At 37.0% G+C, this 13,930-nt stretch overlaps 1 protein-coding gene across 1 annotated transcript in view; it reads right to left on the minus strand.

Moving 5' to 3' along the window:
- Positions 1–13,930, minus strand: part of WASHC5 (WASH complex subunit 5) — a 92,548-nt gene that overhangs the window by 40,641 nt on the left and 37,977 nt on the right. The window contains exons 10-17 of the mRNA XM_044669141.1: positions 11,686–11,815; positions 9,743–9,855; positions 9,051–9,217; positions 8,893–8,968; positions 6,181–6,291; positions 4,189–4,329; positions 3,121–3,201; positions 481–582 (exon numbers count right to left, since the gene is read on the minus strand). Of these exons, the coding sequence (XP_044525076.1) occupies positions 481–582; positions 3,121–3,201; positions 4,189–4,329; positions 6,181–6,291; positions 8,893–8,968; positions 9,051–9,217; positions 9,743–9,855; positions 11,686–11,815 (921 nt within the window). The remainder of the gene's footprint in view (positions 1–480; positions 583–3,120; positions 3,202–4,188; positions 4,330–6,180; positions 6,292–8,892; positions 8,969–9,050; positions 9,218–9,742; positions 9,856–11,685; positions 11,816–13,930) is intronic.

Below are 13,930 nucleotides of genomic sequence, written 5' to 3' on the forward strand. Positions count from 1 at the left end.
CATCTTGGGGAACAACAGATGTCAGGAGAAAAGAATTCTGGTTTCATTCCTTTTTACTAGTATAATTGCCTTGGAAAAGATGTCTTGAAAAAACTTATTACAGAAAATCATTGGCTAATTACATATGTAGTCTTAAATACTAAGCCAAATATATTTGAAATATTTCTCACTTACCAATTTTAGGCTTCTTTTCCTGAGACAATGAATCACATTCTCTAATAGTTAATGCAAAGCAAGGTCCTACAGGAGTTTGAGATGCCCTTAAAGAAGGGTGATTTTTCTAAATCTTATGTGTTAGTTCAAAATCTGAATATGGGGAGGACTAGCAAACCATCGGAGGAAATAACTTTGTTGTCTTTTAAAAGCTAAGCATTAAAATATGAATGGGTAATTTGGTTGCACACATGAAGTAAAAGTCATTTTCTGTACCATTCTATGTGGTATACACAGAAAAGGGGCTATTTTAGACTTTCCTAGTACCTTGGCTCGAGGGTTAAAGATGAGTCCCCTGTGAAGAGCAAGAGCAACACGTTTAACCAGTTCTTTCCTTATTCCATCTTCCAATAATTGCTTGGGGTCCACCTAAGTCAGAACCAAAAAAGTAACAAGCTAATTAGGAGAAAGAAAACAAAAACTTGAATTCTAAAGAGAGTGGCTTCTAGAATGACAATAGAGTAGTTCTCAAATTAAAGCTTAAGTCTCTAGGCTTCCCCCACCCAACCAAATACTTATTTGGGATTTGGTTTGTTTGGGGGATGTGGGGACACCCATACTAGATGATAATGTGAAGGTACTTGCTGATAGTGAGATTTCAAATTGCTATAAAATTGTCAAATTTACTAATTCATAATTACAAACTATCAATTTTAATGGCAATAATATGAATAATTACTTCAAGAGAAATTAACAAGTATCTATTCTTGGCACTGGAAGAGGGTAGCTAGAGGAAACAAAGGGAACAGATCTGAATTCAGATGAGCAGCATTCACTGAAATGTACCTTGGGAAAAAGTTAAACCTGTATGTGGGGAGAGAGAGAGAGAGAGAGAGAGAGAGAGAGAGAGAGAGAGAGAGAGAGAGAGTATGTGTGTGTACACTAAGTTGCCCTGAAGATTCAGTAATGCTTCTCGGAGAATCACTAGCTTATCTTTTGTATTCTGTACTATGTAACTTGCAACTATAGTTAACATAAGCAAGTGATCTCCTACCTTTATCGAATCTCAGGGTTTGATGGGATCTTGAATAACTAGTACTAGATCAAGAATCCTTTTGCAACAATCCCAAAATGTGGCTGTGTAACCTTTGCTTGAAGACCTCTAGTCTCCTAGGAATATCCACTTACTTCCAGGGCAGTCCATTTTACTTTGAGGCAACTCTAATAGGAAATTTTCTTCTCTGACATCAAACCTAAATCCACCTTTCTGCAACTCTAATCTACTGTTTCTAGTTCTGACCTCCAGGGCCAAGAAGAGNAGAGAGAGAGAGAGAGAGAGAGAGAGAGAGAGAGAGAGAGAGAGAGTGAGTATGTGTGTGTACGCTAAGTTGCCCTGAAGATTCAGTAATGCTTCTCGGAGAATCACTAGCTTATCTTTTGTATTCTGTACTATGTAACTTGCAACTATAGTTAACATAAGCAAGTGATCTCCTACCTTTATCGAATCTCAGGGTTTGATGGGATCTTGAATAACTAGTACTAGATCAAGAATCCTTTTGCAACAATCCCAAAATGTGGCTGTGTAACCTTTGCTTGAAGACCTCTAGTCTCCTAGGAATATCCACTTACTTCCAGGGCAGTCCATTTTACTTTGAGGCAACTCTAATAGGAAATTTTCTTCTCTGACATCAAACCTAAATCCACCTTTCTGCAACTCTAATCTACTGTTTCTAGTTCTGACCTCCAGGGCCAAGAAGAGAAGTCTAATCCTTCTTTAAATAACTGTATTCAACTATTATGTTCCTAAGCTTTCTCTTCTAGAGAATGCCAAATGCCCCCTGTTCCTTCAATGACTGTTTTTCTAGTTCTTTCACTGTCCCATTTGTCCTCTCGTGGATATTTTCTCTTTTGTCAGCATCCTTCCTAAAATGTGGTGGTCTGAACTTAGCAAATATCTCCAAGGGAAACATTTAAATATGAAGAACAAACAGGCACATGAGGAAGTCATGTGCCAGGACAGAGTCCAGGGGGATGGCTGTGGCTGTGGATATGCTTTTCCCTGTTCCTAGTCCAACTTGATTGCTTCATTCTCTGTGTCTGCTATTCCCTTCCCCTAAGCACAGGGCTGTGTTCATAAGAGGCACTTACTGATTAACTGTAAAGCTGACCTTTTGAATCTAAATGTAGTACTGTGCATTAATCTGCTAAGATTTCATTCTATTTGATTTATTCCACTGCTCCAGCCTGTCCACATCATTTTGGATCCTGTCATACAATGTGCTCTATTTTCCTGCTAGTTTTGAGTCATTAGCAATAACTACAATTCTCACAAAAGGTGTTTCTCTCTCTGTCTCTCTCTCTCCCTTCCTCCCGCCTAAAATTTAAACTCCAAGAGGGCAGGGACAATGCCTTGATTACTTCTATGTGTATGTGGTAAAAAGGAGGCATTTGATAAGTGGTTTTAAAATAAATCAATTAGTGCAAAATGAATCAAACCAGCTTTGTAAAGTAAAGAGATCTATTAAACATATCATTCTTATTCTTCAGTGTTAAGAACTAGAGATATCTTCTCTTTGTTGCATGGAATACTAAAAATAATTTTTCTAATATCTAAATAGCTTCTGAAGTGACATATGGTTATTTTCTGCACAAATGCAGAACTGAGCAGCTCTAAGATGGACTATTAAGTATGACAGAAACAATACCTTTCTATTCTTTTCTGTTGCCAATATACAAATAAATAAGGAACAAAATCCTCCAGCAAAAGAATGGAGGTGGGAATTTCAACTCCTAATTCCCAATCCTGCAACGAATATCAAAGTGTCAAAACAGTAAATTGAATTACTGACCAGAGAACAGAATGGGCTGTAATCTATAAGTAGTGATGGCTTTCTATTCATGTGCTGGGTAAACAGTAGAATAATCTGCTTTCTGACTCTGAAAAAAGGACACCCAAAGTGTTATTACCTTGATAATGCCAACCAAAGTAGTTTTCATCATTAAGATGCCTTCAGTAAAAATGGAAATATCATGGGTAAGCTTGGCAACCTATAATGGAAAGAAACAATTAAGGTAAATGACAGAAGCCATTTATGGAAAGCAAAAGATCAATGATGGGGTGAGTGGCTTAAGGGAACAGTGAGGTAACTGGCTGCCTCTTCATCCTTTGGCTGAACTGATGGCATAAAGTAGAGAGGAAACAATGCAAGACTGGACCCCAGGACAGGTCCTATCACTGGCTAATTGTCTGACTGTGGTTAAATCATTTAACTTCTCTGTGCCTTGGATTCTTCCTCTGTAAAATGAGAGAACTGGACTAGATGATCTCTAGGGTTCCCTCTAACTTTATTTTAGAGTCTGATAACACTTTTATTCCTTCTTGGTCTCTCAATTTCCCCTCTGAATGTTAATAAAGTCACTTACTAAAGATGGCAGATGTGAGGATCCTGCCCTAAATGCTGACAGTTGGGAGTCGGAAGGCAGGACAGCTCTCAGAATTAGTAATGACTGGTTAAGTTCTCACTGAATTAATTTGAATGCTTAGCAAGAATCACAGTTTCATTCTCAATTTTCACTCCACAAGTTTTAAAAATCTTTTGTCTAAGCCCAGGTAGAAAAAAAACAGATGGTCTTTAAGGCAATGTAGTTTGGACTACTTGGCCTACAAAGACTATTTAACCTGAAGAAAAATTTAGAAATCCTTAATCATCTTCAAGGGGAGATCATATAGAGGATTGGGATTAGCTGTGTCCATCCTCTGCTTTGGGCTGAATAGGAGCAAAGGACCTTAAAATCAAATCTGAGCAACCTGGGTAATAAAAAAATGAAGGTTTTCCCAAAGCCAGGAGTTAAGTCATGCAAAGGGCTAGCAAGGTAGAGGAGGAAAAAAAACAAAAAACTCCATCCCTGAAGGTCCTTAGAATCAAGATGGATTTTTACGTGTGTGGGTCATATGGCATGGGGGGAAGGGGAGGTGGATATCATGATGTTTTGTCTAAAACATAAAATGCAAAACTTTTTAAGTGACAAAAGAACCTCGTATCGTGGGCCCAATTGGGCATAGTCTCTTAGTTTGTCTTTGTCTAGCCGGGTAGGCACTTCAATGATAGCATGGGTTTGAAGCTTTATGATCTTCAGAAGAGAAGTAAACATACTTTCTGGAATAATTTGCAAAACCTTTAAAGAAGATAAAAAAATGATTAACTTGATAACCCAAGGTACCTACATTCTTTAAAGCTCTTCTACACTATCATGGCTTTTTCTCCTTTCCTCTTGTCACTGAGGAAAAGGTGGCTCCTTCCTTTTCCAAGGGCACTCTTCCTATGCCCTAGATCCAACTCTTCTTTTGCTTTAATCACCACTGATAGTCTCTCATTCATCTTCAGGTACTCCCTCTTATGTCTAATCACTCAATATATAGTTGCTCTTTTCCCAGAATCTATAAACATGCCCTGATTTATGCAGCCTTAAAAAAACCTCATTGCCCTCTCCTGTCTTTTCTATCATTTTAAGTCTCTATTTCCCTTCACTTTCAAATTCCTAGAAAGAATCTACTTTTGTTGCCTTCTTCTTTCTTACCATCCACTCATTTCTCAGTCTCTTGAAATTTCATTTTTGGTCCTATCAGCTGTCTTTTTCTCTTCAAGATAGTAAATGACCTCTGACCTGCTGAATGTGAAGGCCTTTTCTCCATTCTTATTTATGCAGCTCATTTACTGCTATCTCCTGTTCCATCTACCCCTCCCCAGCCACACTTGGCTTCTGTGATGCTGCTCAGTCTGGGTTCTTGACCTCCCTTTCTAACTGTTCCTTCTTAGGCTTATCCCTAATAGGGGTGGTTCCCCAGAGAGCTGTCCTGGGCTTCCCCTCTTCTCTCCATCCACACAAGATCTCATCACCTTCTATGATTTAAGTATCATTTTTATATAGATAACTTCCAGATATGTATACCCATCTTTCATCTCTCCTGAACTCCAGTGGACACCATCAAATGCCATTAGATTCTCTTTCTTTTGGAGAGTCAGGATTGTCTTTAGCACCTGATGAATGTTTATTGACTCCGACTCCTCCTGAATGTCCCATAGGTATCTCAAAACACATGTATAAAACACAACTTGGTATATTTCCCTTCTTAACTGTCCATTCCTCCAAAGTTTCCTATTTCCTATTAGAGCACTGTGATCCTCTCAGTCACCTAGGTTTGTAACTTTAGAGTCCTCTCTGACTTTTTTTCTAACCATTTTTTTTTAATCTAATGGAGTGCCAAATCTTGTTGACTCTAGCACCTCAACATTTCTTCTATCTGTTCTCTTCTTTCTACTCCAGAGACCCTAGGTCTTTATTTTTCCTCAACTGGACTAGCCCCAGTAGCCTTCTGACTGGTCCCCCTGCTCCCAAGCCTTCCCTCCCCCTTTACCTCTCCTTCTTTCTCTGCACAGTTGCCCAAATAATTAGGCATCACACTGCCTTTGTGAAAAAAAACTTCAGTGGCTCCTAAATGCCTATGGGATAAAATAAAAACTTAGCCTGACTGTTAAGACCTCCTCTACAGCTTCATTCCCTTATTTCACATTACTCTGCTTCACTGCTTTCCAGCTACACTGGGCTATGAGCTATCCCCACAGACTCAACACTCTGTCTCCTACTTCCCACAAGACATTCCTCCTCTCAGAATCTTGGATTTTAATGAGGTTCAAATCACTTATCACCAGCTTTATGGTTTCCTTCTCTGATTGCCTTCAGATAGTAATAATCTCTCCAGCCTAAATTTGCCTTGTATTATATTTATTTGTACCCAAGTTTTAATTCTCTGACAGAAATTAAGTTGCTTGAGGGCAGTCAGTTGGTCAAAAAGCATTTTTTTAAGCACCTACCATGTGCCAGACTCTGTACTAAAAATGAGGGATACCCAAAGAAAGACAAATATGTAGTCCCTAACGTCATGGAGAACAGATTCTGGTTAAACACAGTATCTGTCACTCACTTAATAGTTACAGTAGTTAGTATGTAACAAAAATAATAACTTACCTTTCTTACATAGGAAACTAACTCTCCGGAATAATACTGTGATACACTGAGAAGGTCAGGGCTGTTTGCCTGATTGATTCGAAGAAGGGGCAAATCAAGAGCAGAAGCAAGCTGAAAAGAAAGTTAGATTAGAGATAATTAGAAATTATTATACTCACTTTACAAATGAGGAAACTGAGGCTGAGGAAGGTTAAGTGTCTTGCTCAGGGCCACAAAGTATTGGAGGTAGGACTTGTTCCTGGCTTCCCTTGATTTCAAGTCTACACTCTATCTACTGTATCAACTGGCTGTCCCAGTTATTCATTTGTGCCCTCTACAATTTTTTCCTTTAGCCTACGTATTTCTAATGGGGTGGTGAGAAGAAATCTAGCATAGTTGCCAGAGGCATAAAATCTTCAGAAAAATTATAGTTTCTCCAAAACGAAAAAGGCGATCCTTTTCTCCAGATCATTAGGTGATTGTACAGTTAGCACACCAAGGGTTAGGGTGCAAAGTAAACCATTCAGGTAGGACAGAATTTCTAGGTCAAACTGAGATTTCTGGTGGAGTCAAGGGAGGACTGGGGAAAGTCCTATTCTGAAGAATGGTGTTGGACCCCTAAGGAGAAAGAAGGAGGAAGGCTCTGTAATGATAAAGAACTATAGAGGACAAAGGGCTTGAAAGATGGTTAGAACTGGCCAACAACATAGTGGACTGGGAACCATTTAGAAATGGGCAGGTTTAGGATTTAGTCAGGGACCTGGGCATGTCAGGGATTCTATATTTTGAGGGTGCTCATAGTCTATGGGGGAAAGGAAGGTCCGAAGACCTTGGTGCTATAGAAAGGAAGAAGGACTTTGCCGTTTCTTTCCAACCTACATGAATTAATGATATTATGGTTGAAGCTGGCAAAAAATCATATAAACAACCTCACACAACCTAAACCAAAAAATGCTACATCTCAAAGAATTCTTTTCATATTTTCGACTGATTTTGAAAGCAATTTTTTCCTTGCTTTTATGAAGACAGGTAATTCTAGGTAGTGCCAAAGGACTGTGTAAATTATATGACTATATCTGTTATAATATGAAAGAAATAGGTTAGACTTTGTATTTTTATTTCAGAGATTTTCATTGTAAAGATATTCAACTTATGCAGGGCTACATTTTGATGGAATACATTTTTGGAAAATGAGTACATGAGACAAACTTCATATCTTAGTATCAATGCAACCAAACTGCTTAGATATGAGAGGTGAAGGAAATTCTTCATTTTCTTAAGTACTGAGCTTACCTTCTTCCCTTTTTCTCTTTTCTAAAGAATAAAAAGTTGAAATAGTAAAAGAATGTAATTATTGATAATAAAAATGAAAAAATGCTCTGAATCACTACTGATTAGAGAAATATAAATCAAAACAATTCTGAGATATCATCTTACACCTAATCAGGTTGGCTAATGATAAAAGAGCAAAAATGACAAATGTTGGGGTGGATGTGGAAAAGTGAAAACACTAATAAATGGTTTGTGGAACTGTGAACTGATCTAACAATTTTGGAGTGCAATTTGGAATATGCCTAGAGTTGTAAAACTGTGTATATTCTGAGACTCGGATATTATCGTATAATTTACATCTTTTTGTTGGGTGAAACCTTCTGTGCTGTGGGGAGGAGAGAGAAACTGAGAAACCTGGGAATAAATTTCATTAAAAAATAAAATGAAAAAAGTAATCAAACAATAAGTGCAAGACTACATTTCTATACAACCTTGAAAATCTTTTAAGTACCAAATCAGGTATAGGAGATTAGCAATTGTACTGTGTTCCAAATAAATATGAATTAATAATAATGTTCTAAAATGTAATAATTTAACTTTGACGCTCTAGGAATTGTGTCCTCTATAAATGCATAATAATCATTAGAAACCAAGCACAGACTTTCTTGAAAAGTAAAGTGAATCTGAAAAAAGCCTTTTTTTCACTTATTATGAAGATTAAATTTTATATGTAATCAAAGCATAAAGATTCCCATCCATGGCCATCTTATGGATGTTGCAGGAGAGAATTTGTGCTCATGATCTGAGTTGAACTAGATTCTGATGTTAATAATCTTCTGATGTCACTTAACCTCAATTGCCTTACAATTCTTCTATCCTGGTATTGATACTTAGTACTGATTCTAAGACAAAAGTTAAGAGTTATTATAAAATTAAAAAAACAAACACCCCCCCCAGCAAAACCTAATATTCATAAGCCAAAGAATAGCATTTAAGCTCTTAAAACCCTATTTTTATTAACATTTAACTCCTGACATGGACAGACAAAAGTTCCTGGATATCAGAAAAAACTCAGGAAATAGGAATGATGAGACAAAGAATCTTGATAGAGATAAGAGAAAGTGACTAAAAAATGAGAATATTTTATGGACTGAAGCCAATTGATTTAAGTGCAGATCTTTAAGCAAGTTTAATAGGTTTTATTGATATTTAATAATGCATTACAAAGCATATATATTATTCTCTGAGAAATTCTTATTTTTATATTAATTTGAATAACAAATTTTCTTGTGAAACTATCTCTGGTGAGAAACTGGTCATATAGAATCTGAAAAAAATGGTACAACATAACTGAATTCTCAAAGAGGAAAGAATCTAGGGCTGACAATTAATGAGGCTAACAATTAAAAGACTACCCTGAAGTTGTTGAAATGGACAACTGTTCCCCTTAACCCTGCTTACCTTTAAGAATGTAGCTCTAAGTTTAGTAACCATGGAAGGGTTAACCCTTATGCTTTCTTGCATGATGAAGGTGAAACTGAAAAGAAGAACACAGTAATGAGAACCTCTGCCATAAAGTTTTTCAGATGTCTTGTTAACAGTGAAAGAACTCATATTACCTGTCAATTAACTGCCAGGCAAAGGAAAGGTCACCAATTATTTGCATAGTGATCAAGACCTCCTCTTTAATGTTAATTGTTCTGATCATTTGATGGAGAAACTTACGAGTGTCAGCAAGAAACTGACACACTTGCAGATTGGACTCTAGCTGATGAAATTCTTGAACCTGAGTGATGGAAATAAATTTAATGTTAACTTTACTCAAAATTATGAATGCCTTCTTCTGTGCTGATTTTCCTGGAAAATAAACTTAAACATGATCTACTCCTTAAAATGGCCAACAATTTCTTGATAAAATCTGTTTGGCAAAATATTAAAAATTATAACTTTTAGAAATTATTAAATAAGCAAAGTTATAAAGCAAGAATAAGTGCTGATGGCATCTGAACAGAAATGGTCTCTTGGTCACTAACTGTGCAACCTACACAAGCACATAAAACATGTTTCCATTTAGAAGAAACAACTATGATCTTTAAATTTAGGAAGGAAAACCTCAATTTCTGAAGCTTTCTAGGGTTGTTAATGAAGATAAATCTTGGTTTAGACTTAAGATGCTGGCATTTATTGGCTATTAAATTAGTTTGATGGTAATGGATAAAACAAAAGAACTGGTTCCACATTGTAAAAAGAATAGAAGGTAAATGTGTAAGGCATGGTAACTGCCCAGTAATTCTGTAAAGACTTTCCTTACCTCTTCTAATGCCTGTATTAACTGCACGGTTTTTCTGCCTGCAGCAGTAGAATCATCATAATTTAAAGACAATATTTGCTTTGAGATCTCTCGGAACCAAGCTTGCAGATTTTCTGGTAATGAGTAAGCAAAAGAAAGATTACTAAAGACATGTAATTCCTATAGTTGCAACATGTTGAAGGATACTTCAGTTTAAAATTAATTTAGTTCATGATTATTAAGTATTGACCATGCACTTGAATTTATGAAATGAGAATATGGTATAGTCCTTGCCTTCAAAGAGCTTATCCTCAAGGAACAAACATTTCTGGAATAAAATAACTACCAAATGGCAATTTTAAAAATGTGTGGTGTAATAAAAAAAAAAAAGTGTTATTAGAAGAGAGAGAGGAGAAAAAGCAGAGGGGGCAGAGTTGTCAGGGGCAGCTTTCTGAAGGAGATGCATCTTGATCTAGGTCATGAAAAATAGATTAGATTTGTAGAGATGAGGAAGTAGCAAATGGGGGGTAGTCTAGATGGAAGGCAAAGTTAGGCAAAGGATCTGGGGCAGAATGACAATGGTATGTTTTGGAAGGAAAGGAGGTCAGTTGGCAGTAGTGGGGTCATGTAGAGGGGCTACTTGGTCACATATGAGTTGGAGTAGGTGGTGCCTAAGGTTCTTCCTTCTCAGATTTTATAGGTGAGCACTGATGGGACAAATTTGAGTGACTAACATGGAAAGGGTGACACTCAAATAAGACTTCCTTGGTTTGATTTTTTTTTTTGGGGGGGGGTAATATCTTCAAAGCTTTCCTTATATTACATTTTATTACCTGTCTTGTGATTTGCTTTCTGTAGTGCTTAAAACACTGATGAATCATTTCAGAGTTAACAGTTAACATCTTAAAGATGTAGTAGAGGACTACTTGGCTCCTTAAGGCAGGGAAAAAGTATACTTTAATTGTTAAATAAATCATTAAAGAAAAACAAAGAGGGGAGACTAGTGATATTATAGACAGGTAAGCTTTGAAAAATATTGAAAATATAAGAAAATGAAAAATAAACAAAGATACTCACATATGGACACATATACCCTGGATTAAAACATAAAATATTAGTACCTATTTTTCTAAATAATGGGTTTCTATAAATTAAGAATGAATTTTTCAAAATCAGGGGTTGAGTCTGTGACCCATAAGGTCTTATAAAAGGCAATAACACAGCAAACTGAATGACTAGGACTACTGACTTCTAATCATGTAAAAGAGTATAAAACTAAGTGAAAAAGTTCTATAAAATGGGCATAAATATACCATGCATTGACAGTATAAACACTTCCACATGCTACAGAAACACACACAGACTGCATAAAAATCTACTTCTCCTGAACCATAACTTTGACATGAAATCTATGTACTGGTTTTAAGAAACACTGAACATCTAAGAAACAGTGTTTCTTACTGAGGACGGCCTAGATTTCTGCAGAAGACTGTCCTGGGAAATTTTAAGGGGACTTTTTTTCAAGATACATTTTCCTGAGGCAAGCAAAGGCCTTCAAAAATCACTCCACTGATTTTATTCTACTCAGATTTGAGAATGCTGTTTTCAAAATCAGTCTGAAGTCCCTTTTTATGCTAAGGCAAACTGCTCACTTGCAAGTCAGTCATCTAATGGGCAAGCAAAAATGATAAAATCTGGAAATCTGCCAATTGTCCAGTACTTATATATGGAGCTGTGTATTGAATGAATGAATCATGATGAAGTAAAAGGCCAAAAAGGGTAACAAATCAAGAAAATGGAGGCATGAAATAGCTATATGAGGATATAAACAAGAGGTAAGCAGCAGAAATGAAGGGAAAAGACAAAGCAAAGGTATTGCCATCTTGTCAGCTTTCTAGCTGATAATGTGAGTATCCTTGTATACATATCAAAATGCACCAAAAACTCTCTATTTGAACATTTACCATTTTTCTCCACTCTTGTTAAGGGCTTTACTCCTGAGAAGACATCAGCTAGTTCCAGCATCCTCTCAGACCCTTCTTTTTTGTGGTGTTCCCATTTGGCTTGCTTTTCTGAAAGCATTTGCTTGAACATCTGGCAAGAATAGTAGAAAAGCCATTTATAGTTGAAAGAAAATTAATATTAAACACTTTATTGACAGGCCCTGAATGAAACCCATATTTTAACTGAAAAAACATCCTGAAAGTACCATTACTTTAAGCTGCTTTTATTCCAGAGAAAGAATGATGCAGTGGAAAGTTCAGTAGGCTGGGAGTCTGGGCGGATGGGTTCCCATCCAGAATCTGCATTTATCTGCCCAAATGTTCTTGGGCAAATCACCTAATCCCTCTCGGCCTCAGTTGCCTCTTCTTTGAAATGGAGGAGGTGAGTATAGGCCTGAAAGATCTTGAAAGCTCAAACTTCACAAATCCCTAATTGTTAACTTTTCATTTCTTAGGAAAAACTTATTGAAGAAGACTCCTGTAGGAGTAGAAAGAAAGGTCCCAGGGCAGGAATGAGCCTTGCTTGGGGTGGCAGAAGGAGTCTTTGCAATCTAGGCAGGATGATGAAGAAAATGATAAAAAAAAAATGGGGCAAGGAACCAAGAGAGTAGTCATTGCAAATATGAGCAAATTAAGGGTAATAAACATATGAACTATAAATCTTCAAAATGCAGATGAACTTGGTCCCATAGGTATCACTGAGTCCCACCTGAGATGTGACTCATGGGCAGAACATACTTATTGAAGGATATACTATAATCAAAAGAACAGGCTAGATTAACAAAAAAAAAAGAGTGATTGGGTACCACAGTTTAGCAAGAGAATATACTTAGCTGAGGAAAGCCATAAACCAACATAGAAAAGTATGGTAGCCTATACTTAGTGGATGAATGGCAATGGAGGGAGGAGGGGAAAAGGAATATATTTTAGTGAGATAGGCTTAGGCCATGGATCAGAAGAAGGAAATGATGAATAGGGGAACTACAACAAAACTGGCACAGCAGAATGATAATAAAGCAAGGAGGCGGCTTCAATGGCAGAGTTATTTGCTAGAATTCTGCAGAAAAAAAAGAACTGATCAATTCTTTACTAGATTTAATAATATTTTGATTTTTCAAAAGGCAGAAGAAGCAATAGCAGAAATGGCTTTTCCAAATCTATTTTGACCAGTTAGGGATAATTGGCTGTCAAATCAGAAATTAAATGAACTCAGGCCCTCGAGTATCTGAAATATTACTAGTGGAAAACTGAGTAAAATTTAAATAATTCCAAAGAATTCAGAGAAGGGTCAGCCATAATCTCTTTGTTTGTTTGTCTTTAAGATCTTACCTTCCAGGGGGGCAGCTGGGTAGCTCAGTGGATTGAGAGCCAGGCCTAGAGACAGGAGGTCCTAGGTTCAAATCCGGCCTCAGACACTTCCCAGCTGTGTGACCCTGGGCAAGTCACTTGACCCCCATTGCCTACCCTTACCAATCTTCCACCTATAAGTCAATACACAGAAGTAAAGGGTTTAAAAAAATTAAAAAAAACAAACAAAAAAACAAAAAAAAAAAGATCTTACCTTCTGTCTTAGAATTGATACTAAGTATTGGTACTGAGTCAGAGGATTGGTAAGGGCTAGGCAACCTGAGCCAGTGACTTACCAAGTTCACATACCTAGAAAGTGTCTGAGGCCAGATCTGAACCCAGGGATCTCCAGGTGTGGCTCTCTATCTACTGAGCCATCTAGCTGCCCTGAGAGGTAGGATTTTATTTATTAATTTAAAAAAAAACCCTTCCCTTCCATCTTAAAATCAATACTGTGTATTGGTTCCAAGGCAGAAGAGCAGTAGGGGCTCAGTAATGGGAATTAAGTGACTTGCCCAGGGTCACACAGCTAGGAAGTATTTGAGGCCTGGTTTGAACTAGAACCTCCCTTCGCTAGGCCTGGCTTTCAATCCACTGACCCACCTAGATGTCCCCTAGGTAGGATTTTATGACCTAAAATTCCACAGGGATATAGAATAATTTGATACTCTCAACAAATAAAATTCTGCTATAACAAATGACAATTATTCCAATAAAGGAAAGTGGAAATGTCTAAAGTGGTCAATAAGGTTCTTAAAAAAGAAATGCAGAATCATAGAGCCATAAGGGTCCTTGTAGGTTGTTGAATTTAATACTCTTATATTGCAGACAAGCAAACAGAACTAGAGGTTATGATTTG

The sequence above is a fragment of the Gracilinanus agilis genome, chromosome 1, assembly GCF_016433145.1.
Source record: "Gracilinanus agilis isolate LMUSP501 chromosome 1, AgileGrace, whole genome shotgun sequence".
NCBI lineage: Eukaryota > Metazoa > Chordata > Mammalia > Didelphimorphia > Didelphidae > Gracilinanus > Gracilinanus agilis.